The 15,908-nt window shown below is 42.7% G+C and overlaps 1 protein-coding gene across 1 annotated transcript in view; it reads right to left on the bottom strand.

The window, feature by feature from the left end:
• LOC126091935 (exosome complex component RRP41) overlaps positions 1-15,908 on the bottom strand; it is a 42,068-nt gene that overhangs the window by 8,812 nt on the left and 17,348 nt on the right. The window contains exon 2 of the mRNA XM_049907257.1: positions 3,023-3,229. Within this exon, the coding sequence (XP_049763214.1) occupies positions 3,023-3,229 (207 nt within the window). The remainder of the gene's footprint in view (positions 1-3,022; positions 3,230-15,908) is intronic.

The following is a 15,908-nucleotide window of genomic DNA, read 5'->3' as shown; positions in this document are numbered from 1 at the left end:
AAAATGACATGACGAAGGAATAAAAATGATAAATTACATTCAACCAATGAACTGAATAAAAATAATTATCAAAGTCATTTTGATAAAGACTTAAAAATGAAGAATTTCACAGCACCTCATGAGAGTTGAACCCATAACATTTGCACTTGAGGCTTGTATATCCATTATGCTACGTAAATAATCCATATACAGTTTATTTTTTTAAAGTTGTAAGGCATCGTGTGAAAGCTCAGAATTTATTTTCTTAAGTTACTCACAAACAAGGGCCCACCAGGTTAATACTTGCAACCTTAACCTGGATCACCGTACAGACGGTTTCAAAATGTTCATTCCACTGCTGGGGACTTCTCCTCGTAAATGGCACATGTTTGAAGTAGCTGAACTCTACCACATTATGTCAGGTAGCTTGTTGCTGTGCAGGAAGTTGGCATTTGGCTACAGCTTTACTGGTGACCATTCATCTGTGTGGATAGTTCGTTATGTAGTAGTTGTAATGAAGTTTACATATTATTTGTCTGTTTTCACAGGTGGTGCTGGTGCTGCCTCCTATAGAGCGAAATGCTACATAAATGCTGGAATATTTTTTGTCTGGTAGCATTATCAATATGAAAACACCAGAGATGTTTAGGGAAGCACTTTACACTGCAGACCTGCATAGGCTGCACACAGTAACATAGCAGCACAGCCCACATTGACTTTTCTTCTAAACTTCTAAAAAGCTGTTAACCTCTCGTTATTTTATCTGCTGCCATGTACAAATGATCTGCTGTCTAGTGGCCAAGACAGGCCACAATTTCATAGTATTAAATTGTACATATACATAATATGAAGTTTATTTGATTTTTATTTTTTAACTAAGTTTTAATAGAGCTGCAGCTTTCAAAAACAAACTTCAGACTAATTAGGAAACTGAAATGCTTAAAATTAACAACTCATGTGTTAAGATTAGAAAACAATATTATGAAAAGGATAGTTGTTACTCACCATATAGCGGAGATGCTGAGCCACAGACAGACACAACATAAAGACTGTCAGAAAGCCTGGACTCAGCAGCCAGAGTTTGTCTATTTCCGATGAAGGTCTTGTTGGCCGAAAGCTCACTTTCTGGCAGTCTTTTTTGTTGTGCCTACCTACGGCTCAGCATCTGAGTTATATAATGAAGAGCAACTATATTTTCACAATATTGTTGCATTCCATCCTGGATTTTCCATTCTAAGATCAGGAAACAAGAAGGTAAGGAAGAGTTTAAATTTATACAATGCCACTACCCACGCTGTCCAGGAGGGAGTACCAGCCTTTCACTCCTGGGCAGCCATCAACCCACCAACCACTGAGGGCAAGGACCTCAGCAATAATCTTTTGGGTCTCTAGCCCTCAGATGGTGTGGTCCTACAAACAGGTTACGTTGCTCTACACAGCAGCATCTCACTTTTTTTTTTATGAGTCAGCCAACTGAAGTTGTCAATTGCAGTGATGTACATGATCACAACACCACAACAAAGTACAACTACTTTTGAACATGAACAAAATTCAAAAGGACAGATTGATGCCCATACATTAATGGTTTGATTTGGCTTAATAAACTGCCATAACTTATACAAATATCTAAGGAGATTGATTTTTATACCAAATTAAAACCTATTCCGATAGAAAAATGTTTATATTCATTCAATGAATTTTAAAACACTGCTTGTGAAATGAACCAGCAGTGTGTCAGCCATAAACTAATAAATATACAATATTGATATAAGATGCAATAATTGTAATATGTAGCACTTTGTTAATGTCATTATTATTTATGATTTTGTAAAAGCCATCCTTGTGCTGGCATCAAGCAAATAAATAAATAAAGATTCAAGCACAAGATTTATGTATACCTGTACATTACCCAGACAATCTTATTTTAAAATTCATTCCAAAAGTTGGTGCAACAGCAAAATAAACATTAACGGATTATGTGAAGGTAAACTAATCCAACAAGTTATCGATTTTATTGCCGGCCGCGGTGGCCGTGCGGTTCTAGGCGCTTCAGTCCGGAGCCGCGCTGTTGCTACGGTCGCAGGTTCGAATCCTGCCTCGGGCATGGGTGTATGTGATGTCCTTAGATTAGTTACGTTTAAGTAGTTCTAAGTTTTAGGGGACTGATGACCACAGCAGTTGAGTCCCATAGTGCTCAGAGCCATTTTTTTATTGATTTTATTCACACTTTCCATGTCCCACAACTGGAGAATCAAACACATATCCAATTATTTGACCTGTGTCCTCAGTGTGCCACATATTTAATGCCTGTTTTGAGAGAATGAGGTAGGAACTGTTCAACTTATCAGCATGTACATGTACTGCAAAACTTATTTTAATGTTTTTCATCTAGTGGAAAATGAGAAATGTTCAAAATATCCTCAATACACTGAAACCTTTTTACGGACATTCCCAAAACATTTCTAAACAGTTTATACACAACATTGGGCAATAAATTTCCCTCATTGTTTCCTAAACTGCAAGAGAGTAGCTGGAGTAAGTCAGTACCATTTGATTCCTTTTAAACGACAGAAAAAATGTTACAGTTTACATTTCACATTAACGAATTTAATAAAACTGAAAACATAACACATGCATTATTTTATCTGTCAATAGCACATTATAAAAATTAACAAGCAACTGTGTAATGTGGATCGATATAACAACACCCGTCTTCATTATTTTGGCCACTTCTGTGCAAGTGCTACTGTCGCAGAAGGAACACCTACTATGCAAAGTACGCCACTGCAAAATCCATGACCACAACAAAGCGGACAGAGGATCCCCCTAACAGGTTAAGTGAGAAGCAGCTGCTGTTAGCCAGCAGTAGCAACTCCTCCGAGGCTTATCCCTACTTCTCACCAGAGTTGTCTCTGTTTTCCAGATAGTCTTGTGGCCTGTGCACAGTACTTTCCACAACGGCAATGTTTACAACCACTGAGTAAATGCAAAAAATAAAACACTAACAACCACAATCACAAATGGGATACCCATTCCTGTATACCTCTACAAAGACATCAATCTGGGACCTCGGGTATAGCTCCGTTTTAATTGCCGCCTGCAGAGCCTGGCGCAGATGTTGAGTCATTTCTTGAGATTTTCTGTCACCTCTGGGCCTTCGTTTACGTTCACCAGTGCTGAATGTCGCCATACTGTACTGGCAGTTGACATACACCTGGTCGTGTATGGCTTTTGTTTTGCTTCCTCGAATCTGGAAAGTCAAACAATAAACATTTTACTGCCTTTGTAGTTATCTGGATGTAAGGAATGGGATATTTAATATCCAAGACTGGTTCTCCTATTATTAAGATTTCTGATATGTTACCCAATAAACACAACATGAACTAATTTGGACACATGACCAGTAGAGCCACCCTCCAGCTGTGATTAGTACACTAGATGTTAGCCACTCAAGGCTCGCCATGACCTGTCACGGAGCGGAAGGTGTAGCACCATCTTACCGGGGTCCCTCAACCACTGTACCATGCCAATTCAGTCAATAAGTGATCTACCTAACAGTATGAACACAAACATTTAGCCAGCATGAACATAACAATGATTTCAGATAAAAATATTCAGTCCACTCTGGATTATTTCACATGAAATCATCCAGTGGCCATTGCACTCATATCAAAGATGTTTGTGAAAATTTGGTTTAAGATAACACACAATGAAAGAATGTTAAAATATTTTTTCCACACTATTTTAATCAGAACTACAGTTAGGAGGCAATTTCAAAATGTGGGTCTTTTTCACAAATTGCCACAGAGAGACAGTGGCTTAAAAGTTTGTAGCCACTGTAATTTTTTTTAATTTTTGAACCAATTTCATTCAATTTGCTCTCACTGGAAAGATGAAAGAATTATCTATAATATAAAATTATTAAAATGTTGAAGTTATACATGTACATATTTCCTATCTACAATAAATGTCATTTCTAAAGCTGCTTCACCGAAATTATAAGTTTCGGTATCTTAATTTCTGTTTTACTTAATTACCATACTGATCAACATAAAAAATGAGAAGCACATTGTTCTCTTTCTTGCTAGATCACACACTTCTTTAATAAAATGGTAATGACTTACCTCAAACGGCTACATACCAATACATGAAACAACAAGAATCACAAACACAGACTGCACTCGCACTGTGTGTGTGTGTGTGTGTGTGTGTGTGTGTGTGTGTGTGTGTGTTGTACAACGTCCTGTGCAGTCATTCTATTTCCTACACTAAATAGATTGCCAGGGACGGATGAAGGGTTGGGTGATTTGGGGGAGGGGACCAGACAGCAAGGTTATCAGTCCCATTGGATTAGGGAAGGAAGTATGCTGTGCCCTTTCAAAGGAACCACCCTGCCATTTGCCTGAACCGATTTAGGGAAATCAAAGAAAACCTAAATCAGGATGGTCGAATGCAGGTTCGAACTATCGTCCTCCCAAATGTGAGTCCAGTGTGCTAACTACTGCGCCACACTGCTCAGTTTTGCCAGGGACGGATGAATGAAGTTGAATGAACAGAATATAAATATGATATGTCTACAACGCTTAAAAAACTTAATGAAAGTCATGAATTATTTGAAATTTTACCATGTAAACTCACCTAAAAGACACAAGACAGGCAACCAGAGTACATTCAATCTGAGTCTTGTCCCTTAGCACTGAAATTCCATCAAACAGCAGCAGATGTGCTACATGTTCCAGCAAAAAATATGTCTGAAGAACACGGCAATGCTAAACACACATACTGTCATAGTTTAAAGCAAATACTTCAAGGGTAATGTATCAGAAGCTGTGTTAAATAAAAAAAAAAAAAAAAAAAAAAAAAAAAAAAAAAAAAAAAAAAACCCTGCAGATTCTTACCTTAGCAACAACTTCACGGGTTAAAGAAAAAATCCGGACATATTTCAGCACAATGAATACACAGCGAAGAAATCACGGGTATTACTAAAAAAGATGACATTTTGTCAAAAGAAAGCTATTAAGTGGGAAACAGAATAGATAAGGATGTGGAAACACATGTACAGACATTTTACTATGAAGATGATATAAGTTGTATTTGTACCAAGTACAGAGTTTGCCTATCACTCCCTTCAAAAACTTGCAAAATAATGTATAGAACAAAAAGTCTCCTTTGATGTAATACGAAAAAAGTGGACTTAGCTTTCAAAGAAAAACATCCTTCTAATAAAACTGCATTTAACAATAAAATAATCTTACTGGTTTACAAGCAGCATCACTTCAAATACAATACACTAGCTTTCAATAGTTTTTTCTATCATTGCCATGAAGAGTTAATACCACTTACTGCCAGGGCTACCACAATGTTCTGCTTATGCAGGTGTAATGGCAGTGTCTGGAACCTTCCAGAGAAGGCTGGAAAGACATGTGCGGAAGGCAAGCTGGGCAGCTCCCAGCAGCTCCTTCCCACTATAGAACTGAGTGATTTCAGATGGCGCAAGGGGCTAGTGCTATAACTGAAACCACCGCTTGTGTGACCCCACAAGCGTCATGCCTATGTCTTTGCTTTTAGTCTATGTCCAAAGCCCCATGCTCTAACTTGGTATAACCAAGTTTTGTGAACTCTGCCCAAAAGAATGTGTTACAGTTGTGGAATGCATGATGAATGTATATGTATTTATCACTACAATATAAAACTGATGATACATGCTGCAACTGCAAAAGAATGATACACTGAACTTTTACAAAAAATTGTTTGCAGTATGGAAAAAAATGGGGGCCTCCTTACAAGTTTTTGAAAATATTATTTTCTAGCAACTGATCAAAACTATAATCAATCCACATTGGCCACATTAAAAAAGACAGTCAATGAGTTTGTCGAGACTCTTGTTCAAAAATTCCTAAACTTGACACAACATCATTACACATCGAAACTCAGAGTTGTTAAGCTTAAAATCAAGCAAGGGAACACTCCCTGATACTTCCTGCATCATTATAGTGGATTTTGCAGAAAACTATACCTATTTGCTTCAGGATGCTCCACAAGGCTTTTACTGGCAGAACCTTCATGTTACACTTCATCCTTTTGTTGTGTACTATAAAACAGATGATTGCATGAAGTCAATGTTATTGTGTTGTGTAAACGATTGGCTCCAGTCAATACAAGCACATTCTGTGTTTTTCAGAAAACTGCTCTCACCTATATACTGAACAAATACCACACAGCCCAACATTTTTTCACCAGTCATGGAAAAAATGACTGTGACAGAGTTGATGATACTGTTACATGTTTAACCACAAGAGCTAGTTCGCATCACCCATATCACAATCAAAATATGTGTTTAAATTTTATGTTACATCAGAGGAGATAAAATATACTCACAAGTAAGTTGCAAAAACAGTATAAAACTGGTACTACAATTCCTCGGACATAAGAATCATTTTTTACCCAAACCACTGAATGAAAGCAGGTTGCTGATAAAGTATCATCTACTAAATTCATACAAGTTCACTGTTGGTTTCAGAACATGGCCTCTGTCACTATTAATGAAGATACGTTCATTGCAGCTATCTATGGTAACTAATGGTGGATTGGTCGAATTTTAGAGATCAGTGAAGCATATACAGAGGCAAAGGTCAAATTTATGAGACCTAGTGGAAATTCCTCAGTTTATTCATGGCCAGTATACGCTGATGTTTGCTGGCTTACTTACAAACATATTTTAATGAGTCTGCCTGCTTCTAGTACAAGCAAAAGCACCAGTCACTTATATACTTTCAGATCAGACACAATGTTTCCCACGATAACTTGTTTAATAAAATGAACACTTTTTTTCAGTGTTATGGATGTATTTCATCTGAACTGAAGATAATTTACTGTACACTAACTAATTGTCATGAAATGAAACAACATACATAAAATTATGTTCTTTCAGTTTTAAATCACTAAAATGAACAAATACCCTTCTGAGTTTTTCACTGAAAATTATAATGATTAGAATTAGGTGAAAGAAAAATTTCCACGGTAAAACTCAGTGGCAGCTCGTAGGTATATAATAATAAAATGTGTAACTTGCCTGACAAAAGGAAGAATTGTTTGTGGAACTTGGTTGGTTTCTACATAACTAACCACAGTCTATGGCAAGAACGAAATAAACATTACTCTCTGTTTTGCATTTTTGTGTAAGTGGGAGTTTTTTAGCGTTTTTATTTTTTTGGACAAATGTTCAAGATCTCTAATTCAAGTATTAGTTAAAGAGTTAACTTCTGGGCTGAAAATCAGGCATTCTTATGTTGCACCCATATTACAACTTATGGTTGTTACATACTTCTTTGTTAAATGTTCACTTGTCATCACACTTTTTTTGATTTCGCCACTTCCTCAGACATCGGATCTTGTCTGGAGTGCCCTAGTTTCTTCACGGCTAACTTTTCCTGGTAATTTTCTTTTCTGTTAGTGCTTAATACAGGTTCAACAGAGTTCATGTTGACACTCCACAGAAGGCCGATTCCTGCACAGTAGACAATCAGCTCCAAACATAAACTGCCACTTGCAGAAATGATTAAATTCACGTAGCACTATCTACCAACAAGGTTACTTGATTAGAATACAAATGAGGCACTAAGAGCCATAAGAGCCAAAAGCACACCATCTTCATTTAAGTGAATATCAGAGAAGTCATTGAGACAATTTTTTGTGAATATTCAGATTTATGTACAATGTGGGCCTACAGTATGGAGAAACCTGACCCACCATAAGTTCAACAGATGTCAGAAGCATGAGTAAATGCTATATTCTCTCAGTCATTGCATCCTTACACATTGGTGACTTCTGCACCCACTACATCTACATCTATACTCCGCAAGCCACCCAACAGTGTGTGGCGGAGAGCACTTTACGTGCCACTGTCATTACCTCCCTTTCCTGTTCCAGTCGCGTATGGTTTGCGGGAAGAATGACTGTCTCAAAGCCTCCGTGCGTGCTCTAATCTCTCTAATTTTACATTCGTGATCTCCTCGGGAGGTATAAGTAGGGGGAAGCAATATATTCGATACTTCATCCAGAAATGCACCCTCTCGAAACCTGGCGAGCAAGCTACACCGCGATGCAGAGCACCTCTCTTGCAGAGTCTGCCACTTGAGTTTGTTAAACATCTCCGTAACGCTATCATGGTTACCATGCTATCACGGTTGCCAATTATAGTTCTTCCAAAATGAGGGGCACCAAGTGGCGATTGCAGGGCATTGTAAAGAAAGCAGAATACTGGGCACTGGATGTGCATGGTTCTGATGAAATGTAGGGACCTGTGAGGTAATACTGATCCTACAACATGTTGAAAATAACAGTGTGTTGTAGCCGGCTCACGACATCAGTGCAGATTAGGGTAGATTACAATCCTGTCTCACTTCCTTCTCAACTACGGCTTCCACTTCATGTCCTTTGACGCATAACTGTGCTATCTGGTTTCTGTACAATTTGTAAATAACCTTTTGCTCCCTGTGTTATATCCCTGCTGTCTTTATAACTTAAAAATAAAGTCATCTAGTCACCATTGTCAAAAGATTTCTCAGAATCTAACAAATGCCATAAATGTAGGTTCACCTTTTATCGACCTATCTTCTAAGATAAGTGGTGAGGGCATGGTGGCACCAAGATAGTCAAGGATCTGTACATTTTTCAAGGTGTCTGATGTGAAATGCAGTGTGGCCTTCCATTATCCTGTTGGAATATGCAACATGGTATCCCAGTCATGAAGAGTGTGGCAACAGAGTTCACCTCTCTTGCCACATTCTAGCAAACATTCAGCCACAGAAAGCTACGAAACCAGTCCTGTTGTCATAGCCCACAGCTCCTCACATTATGATTCCAAGAGCTGGAGATGTGCAGGTCCCAAGAATTGCTGCTTCCTGTGATTTTTCACCAGGATGCATACAGACACGTTGGCACTGATCTCACCACCAGAAACAGAAGCTGAACTCATCACTGAACACCACAAAATACCACTCAGTGTTTGAGCTGACTCTGGTTCTATACCATCCAAGTCTCTATTTTCTGTATAACACTTCAAAACTTGAGATCTGGACGTGGCACCCAGTAATGTGTTCCCAATTATTTGTTGTGATACACTGCCCGAACCTCTCCCAATTCCAGCTGTTCTCATCTATTCATTGGAGCTAGCTGTGCAATCCTACAATTTTCTGATGGCACAGTCCAGCTGGAAGGACCTGTGCCTACACCACTTGCTCCACTGTCATCCTGAGTCCATCTCATCACCAGCCATTCTGTAGTAATCACACTACAGCCAACCGTATGTGGTATCTGTATTGTGCTGCCATGTCTCTTGTACCAATGATTCTACCATTCTTAAGTTTGAACGATGGTGATAAGTAGCACATGCATGTCGTCTGGGCACACTGTATTGTGTTCTCCAGCAGGACAGTTCCAGTAATAAACACGCCCAACAGCCATCATATAATCGATAGGAATGGCTTTCTTCTGAATCAAAAATATGCTCACAAAAGGATGAAGTTTTAATCAACTTACACCACAGGCATGGAAATACTGGAGTATCAATTTGGTAGCATTCAGTCAAGGTGTTCGTGCTCTAACAGTCTACATTGATGCCAGCCTATTTAGCATACTTGTCACTTTGAGAGTAGTTGTGAACAGATGGGAATAGGTGGCATGCCAGTTTTAACACAGAAGCCACAGAAGGATCTCATTCTAAATGCCCCTGTAGCCAACCATAGTCTTCTCGTTGTGGCCTATTGTAGTGGTCTAGCAGATCTGTACACCATGTGTCCATAATCATTTCAGGACCATAGGAAGCCTAGAGGACTGAAGGTGGTCCTTCCAGTCCTATGTGCGGAGCTGTCCAAAATGATGATGATTTCAACATAAATTTTTTGAAGGAGTATGAACAACAGTGCGATATAAAATTTTTACCTAACACCTGCAGTCTAACTTCAGTTTTAAACTTGCCACCAGAGTTGCGCAAGACAGTAGTATGTTAATAGATGATACTTTCGTATGCGAGATCTTGCTTATTTTATCCATAAGAGATGACATGATGAGGGGTGTGGCTGTTTTATTTGTGTGTAGAACATAGTCAGCAAAATTAGTTTTCATGCAGTTTAAAACAGGTTATCAGATCATGATGGCCAATTAACCATAACATACGAACGATAACTCAAAATCACATATTAGCTACGAAAACCATTACAATAGTAAATTAACTCAAAACACATACCTTCTAAACAAATCTGCAAAGCATATGCTCAAATTATGTACATAAAGCAATTCTAAATTTAATGCATTTATAAATAAATTTCTTTCTGCATTCATCTCTTGTTTCCCCGACAAAGACTCTGAAATTGGCACCTGTGGTGAATCAAAGAAACCTTAAATAACAAAAGGTATCAAAGGATCATGTAGCAGAAAAAGAAAACACCAAAAAGGTCAGGATTTACATAAATGTGCAACTGCTTTCATATTGTAGAATATGATTTACTGCAAAGAGTTAAGAAAATCACAAAGTTTGCATTTTACGGCAAAGAGTAATAATTCTAAGAATAAAATAAAAACAATATTGAGCATAGCCAGAAGAGGAGCAGGAAAGTCTAGCAGGGAACAAGATGTTTTGTTTTGTTTTAGGGTACAAAAATGGCTGGTGTCATAAGCACCCAAGTCAAAACTATAGAACATGAAGACAGAGAGGAATTAAAAAATGACTACATTTCAGTCGCAATCGACACAAGAGAAGACAGCTAAAGATTTGGAGAAAGGGCTATAAAATACACTATAGAGAAACAGAGGTCCAGAACTAAAAATTAAATGAGCTTCGTCATATTGCTACAACAGATAAGAAGTGAAATATGGTTGACAGCTCTTGCATTGTTCGCTAAAAAGGCCGATAACTCAGATGGCAAACCCAAGAGGAAATGAAACAGTTAAAAAATGGGCATTCCATCAGGAAATGGCAGACAGTTAAAACTTCGATGCAGTGTGCACTAAGTGATGAGGGAGTGTCGCTTAACAAGTGGCGATGGTTAAAACGGCTGTGTCCTATACGCAACCTAGTTAAAATGACCGCCTCCCAGCAGGGGGAGGGGCCGAGAGGAAGTTGTCCAAGCCACTGGGAGAGGCTTAATAATTCGGAGCTTATTTCCATGAAGAGAGGACCACTGGCGATGCCAAAGTGACCCTGCCTCCTGACAGATGGCAACACACGAGATCATCGGAGGGAATATAAGAACTAGTGGGCTGAGGTACGAGGACTGCAGCCTTGGCAGCAGCGTCAGCAGCATTATTTCCTGGCAGGCTGACACAACCAGGAACCCACATAAACATCACTGTAGCTCCACCAAGAGTGAGCAAGTGACATTTTTCCTGGACCCATTGCACTAAGGGATGGGTGGTGTACAGCACATAGAGCCTTTTTTTTTTTTTTTTTTTTTTTTTTTTTTTTGTGGTTTTAGGGCGCACAACTTCAATGGTCATTAGCGCCCTGACTACTCTAAAAATGCACCGCGAGGCACAAGTTGACAACAACAACTAAAAGGGAAAACACAATAAAAGACAGACGGACAGGCAGAGGATTAATAAACATCATCAAATGTTCTTAGCGAGGTTTGTCAAATTGATAAAACAAAGAACACGAGCAGCTGCTCGTGGGTCATCCGCTAAAATGGCATCGAAAGTATTAGGCAGGTTAAGATCGAGGCGCAGTGTGGTAAGATCTGGACAGGACATTAAAATGTGCCTAACCGTCAGCAAGTGCCCACATGGGCAGAACGGCGCCGGCGCAGCCGTCAGCAGATGGCGATGGCTGAACCGGCAGTGTCCAATGCTTAACCTTGCTAAAACGACCTCCTCCCGCCGAGAAGGGCGTGAGGAGGACGTCCAAGCCACGGGAAGAGGTTTTAAGGCCCGAAGCTTGTTGTCGGTAAGTGCAGCCCAATCGGCATGCCACAGCGACACGACGCGCCGACAAATGACCCTGCTAAAATCGGACGAAGGGACACAACAAGAAGCTGTCCGAGTCTGGAGGACCGCAGCCTTGGCCGCGGCATCTGCAGCTTCGTTCCCAGGGATACCGACATGGCCAGGAACCCACATAAAGCTAACCGGCGTACCGACGTCCACCAGCTGCTGGAGAGAGCGTTGGATCCGGTGTACGAAAGGGTGAACCGGGTACGGATCACTCAGGCTCTGGATGGCGCTCAGGGAATCTGAGCATATGACATAAGCAGAATGTCGGTGACGGCAGATGTAAAGAACAGCCTGGTAGAGGGCAAAGAGCACAGCTGTGAAGACCGAACAATGGCCATGGAGCCGGTATTGGAAACTTTGTGCCCCGACAATAAAGGAACACCCGACCCCGTCATTGGTCTTAGAGCCATCTGTATAAATGAAAGTCATGTTGATGAACTTCGAACGAAGTTCCAAAAAACGGGAGTGGTAGACCGAACCGGGGGTGACCTCTTTTGGGAGAGAGCTGAGGTCGAGGTGAACGCGGACCTGAGCCTGGAGCCAAGGTGGCGTGCGGCTCTCGCCCACTCGAAAGGTTGCAGGGAGTGAAAAATTAAGGTGTTGAAGGAGGCGACGAAAGCGAACTCCAGGGGGTAGCAAGGCAGAGACATACAACCCGTATTGAAGGTCAAGAGAGTCGTCAAAAAAGGAACGATAAGACGGATGGTCGGGCATTGACAGTAGCCGACAGGCATACCGACAAAGCAGTATATCGCGCCGGTAGGTGAGTGGCAATTCGCCAGCGTCAGCATGAAGACTCTCTACGGGACTGGTATAAAATGCTCCGATCGCAAGTCGTAAACCCCGATGTTGTATGGAGTTGAGGCGGCGTAAGATGGATGGCCGTGCAGAGGAGTATACGAAGCTCCCATAATCCAGCTTGGAGCGGACGATCGACCGATATAGACGAAGTAGGACGGTTCGATCCGCTCCCCACGACATACCACTGAGAACACGGAGGACATTTAAAGAACGGGTACAACGGGCGGCCAAATATGACACATGTGGAGACCAGCTAAGTTTCCTGTCAAAGGTAAGGCCTAAAAATTTGGTTGTCTCCACGAGTGGGAGAGCAACGGGACCAAGTCGTAAGGACGGTGGGAGAAACTCTTTGTAGCGCCAGAAGTTAATACAGACCGTCTTCTCGGCAGAAAAACGGAAGCCATTGGCGACACTCCAGGAGTAAAGACGGTCAAGAGAACGCTGAAGACAGCGCTCCAGGACACGTGTACACTGCGCGCTGCAATAGATGGTAAAATCGTCCACGAAAAGGGAGCCTGATACATCAGCTGGTAGGCAATCCATTATTGGATTGATCGCGATGGCGAAGAGAGCGACGCTCAAAACTGAGCCCTGTGGCACCCCATTCTCCTGGCGAAAGGTGTCTGACAGGACAGAACCCACACGTACCCTGAACTGTCGATCCAATAAAAAGGAACAAATAAAAAGAGGGAGGCGACCGCGAAAGCCCCATGTATGCATGGTGCGGAGAATGCCCGCCCTCCAACAGGTGTCGTAAGCCTTCTCCAAATCAAAGAACACAGCCGCGGTCGGGCGCTTCCGCAAGAAGTTATTCATAATGAAGGTTGACAAGGTAACCAGATGGTCAACAGCAGAGCGGCGCCTTCGAAATCCACATTGTACATTGGTAAGTAGGCGTCGAGACTCGAGCAGCCAAACCAATCGAGAGTTAACCATTCGCTCCATCACTTTACAGACACAGCTGGTAAGCGAGATAGGTCGATAACTGGAAGGCAAGTGCTTGTCCTTCCCCGGCTTAGGAATCGGGACAACAATAGACTCGCGCCAGCATGTGGGAACATGTCCCTCAATCCAGATGCGATTGTATGTACGAAGAAGAAAATCTTTACCCGCAGGAGAAAGGTTCTTCAACATCTGAATATGAATAGAATCAGGCCCTGGAGCGGAGGACCGTGATCGGACAAGTGCGGTTTCGAGTTCCCGCATGGTGAATGGTGCATTATAACTTTCACAATTCGAGGAGCGGAAGTCAGGTGGCCTAGCCTCCTCTGCCTGTTTGCGGGGGAGGAAGGCAGGGTGGTAATGAGCGGAGCTCGAAACCTCGGCGAAAAAGCGGCCGAAGGCATTGGAGACAGCCTCAGGGGCCACAAGGACTTCATTCGCGACCTTCAAGCCAGAAACTGGGGAGTGGACCTTAGTGCCAGATAGCCGGCGCAGGCTACCCCAGACAACAGAAGAAGGAGTAAAACTGTTGAAGGTGCTTGTGAAAGCAGCCCAGCTGGCTTTCTTGCTTTCTTTAATAATACGACGACACTGAGCACGTAATCGTTTATAATTAATACAATTCGCCACTGTAGGGTGGCGTTTAAAGGTGCGTAAAGCACATCAACGAGCACTTAAAGCGTCTCTACATGCTGCGGTCCACCAGGGGACCGGTACGCGACGTGGAGAAGAAGTAGGGTGAGGGATGGAATAGTCAGCAGCAGCGAGAATGACTTCCGTGAGGTGTGCGACCTGACGATCGCAGCTTGTGAAGGTTTGATCCTGAAAGGTCGCCCTGGAAGAGAAGAGCCCCCAGTCTGCCTTGGAGATGGTCCAACTAGAGGAGCACGGAGAGGGAGTATGCTGCAGGAGATGGATAACACACGGGAAGTGGTTGCTCGAATATGTATCAGCAAGTGCATACCACTCAAACCGGCGTGCAAGTTGGGGAGTACAGATAGAGAGGCCTAAATGGGAATAGGTATGAGATGTGTCCGAAAGAAAAGTAGGGGCGCCAGTATTGAGGCAGACAAGATTGAGCTGGTTGAAAAGGTCTGCTAACAAGGAGCCCCTCAGGCAGGATGCTGGAGAGCCCCAAAGGGGATGGTGGGCATTGAAGTCTCCAGTTAACAAAAATGGTGCAGGTAGCTGAGCAATAAGTTGCATTATGTCTGCCCTGGTAACGACAGATGACGATGGAGTGTAAACGGTACAAAAGGAAAACGTAAAGGTGGGGAGAGTAATGCGGATGGCAACTGCCTGCAGGCCGGTGTGCAACGTGATGGGATCGTAGTAAATATCATCCCGGACCAGCAACATAACCCCTCCATGAGCTGGAATACCTACCACAGGGGGTAGGTCAAAACGCACAGAGGTGTAGTGTGCCAAGGCAATTTGATCGCATGGGCGTAGCTTCGTTTCCTGGAGGGCTACGACGAGCGGACGATGCAAGCGGAGCAGCAACTTCAAGTCCTCTCGGTTGGAGCGAATGCTGCGAATATTCCAGTTAATAAGTGCCATCGTAAGAAAAGGAAGATGAGAGAAGGGGTCACCTCGAAGGCCGCTTAGGGCCTGGCTTCGAGCGAGCACCGCCGCCGCTATCAGTAGGCGGACAGTCATCGTCCATGGGGTCTATAGGGTCATCGGCCATCTCGGGAGGATGGCCGGGAGGGGGAGCTTCCTCCGCCGATGAACGGCCAGATGTTCGGCTACCAGCGGTGCGGCCAGGCGAAATGGATGACGGCCTGGGGCGGCAACCGCTGGGTGGCGCAGGAGAAGAAAGGCGCCGTGGCGGAGAAGGAGAACTGTGCTTCCTATGCGCCTTTTTAGAAGGACGTTTGGTGGAAGTACCGGTCGAAGGCTGGGAGGTCGAGGGACGGAGGAAGTCTGCACGGGATGGTTCCTTCTTGAAGGCCCGTGCATCTGACTTCGGGGTCTTCGACTTAGCAGAAGCTGAGGAAGTGGCTGGTGTCTGTGGGGTGATGGGAGGAAGAGGAGACGTCGACCGCGCGATCTTAGCACTGGCCGAACGGACGACCGTGGTGCTGAAGGTCAGATCGCATGTCTGGGTTGCTACCTCCCGGGTAGTCCGAGGAGAGGCGAGGACAGTGCTGTATTTCCCCGCTGGGAGCAGCGTGGGCTTCCTACTAGCCAATAGC

This window comes from Schistocerca cancellata, chromosome 7, assembly GCF_023864275.1.
Source record: "Schistocerca cancellata isolate TAMUIC-IGC-003103 chromosome 7, iqSchCanc2.1, whole genome shotgun sequence".
NCBI classification, from domain to species: Eukaryota; Metazoa; Arthropoda; class Insecta; order Orthoptera; family Acrididae; genus Schistocerca; species Schistocerca cancellata.
Note: the sequence above shows the minus strand (reverse complement) of the source record. Positions and strands in the feature narration are given on the sequence as shown.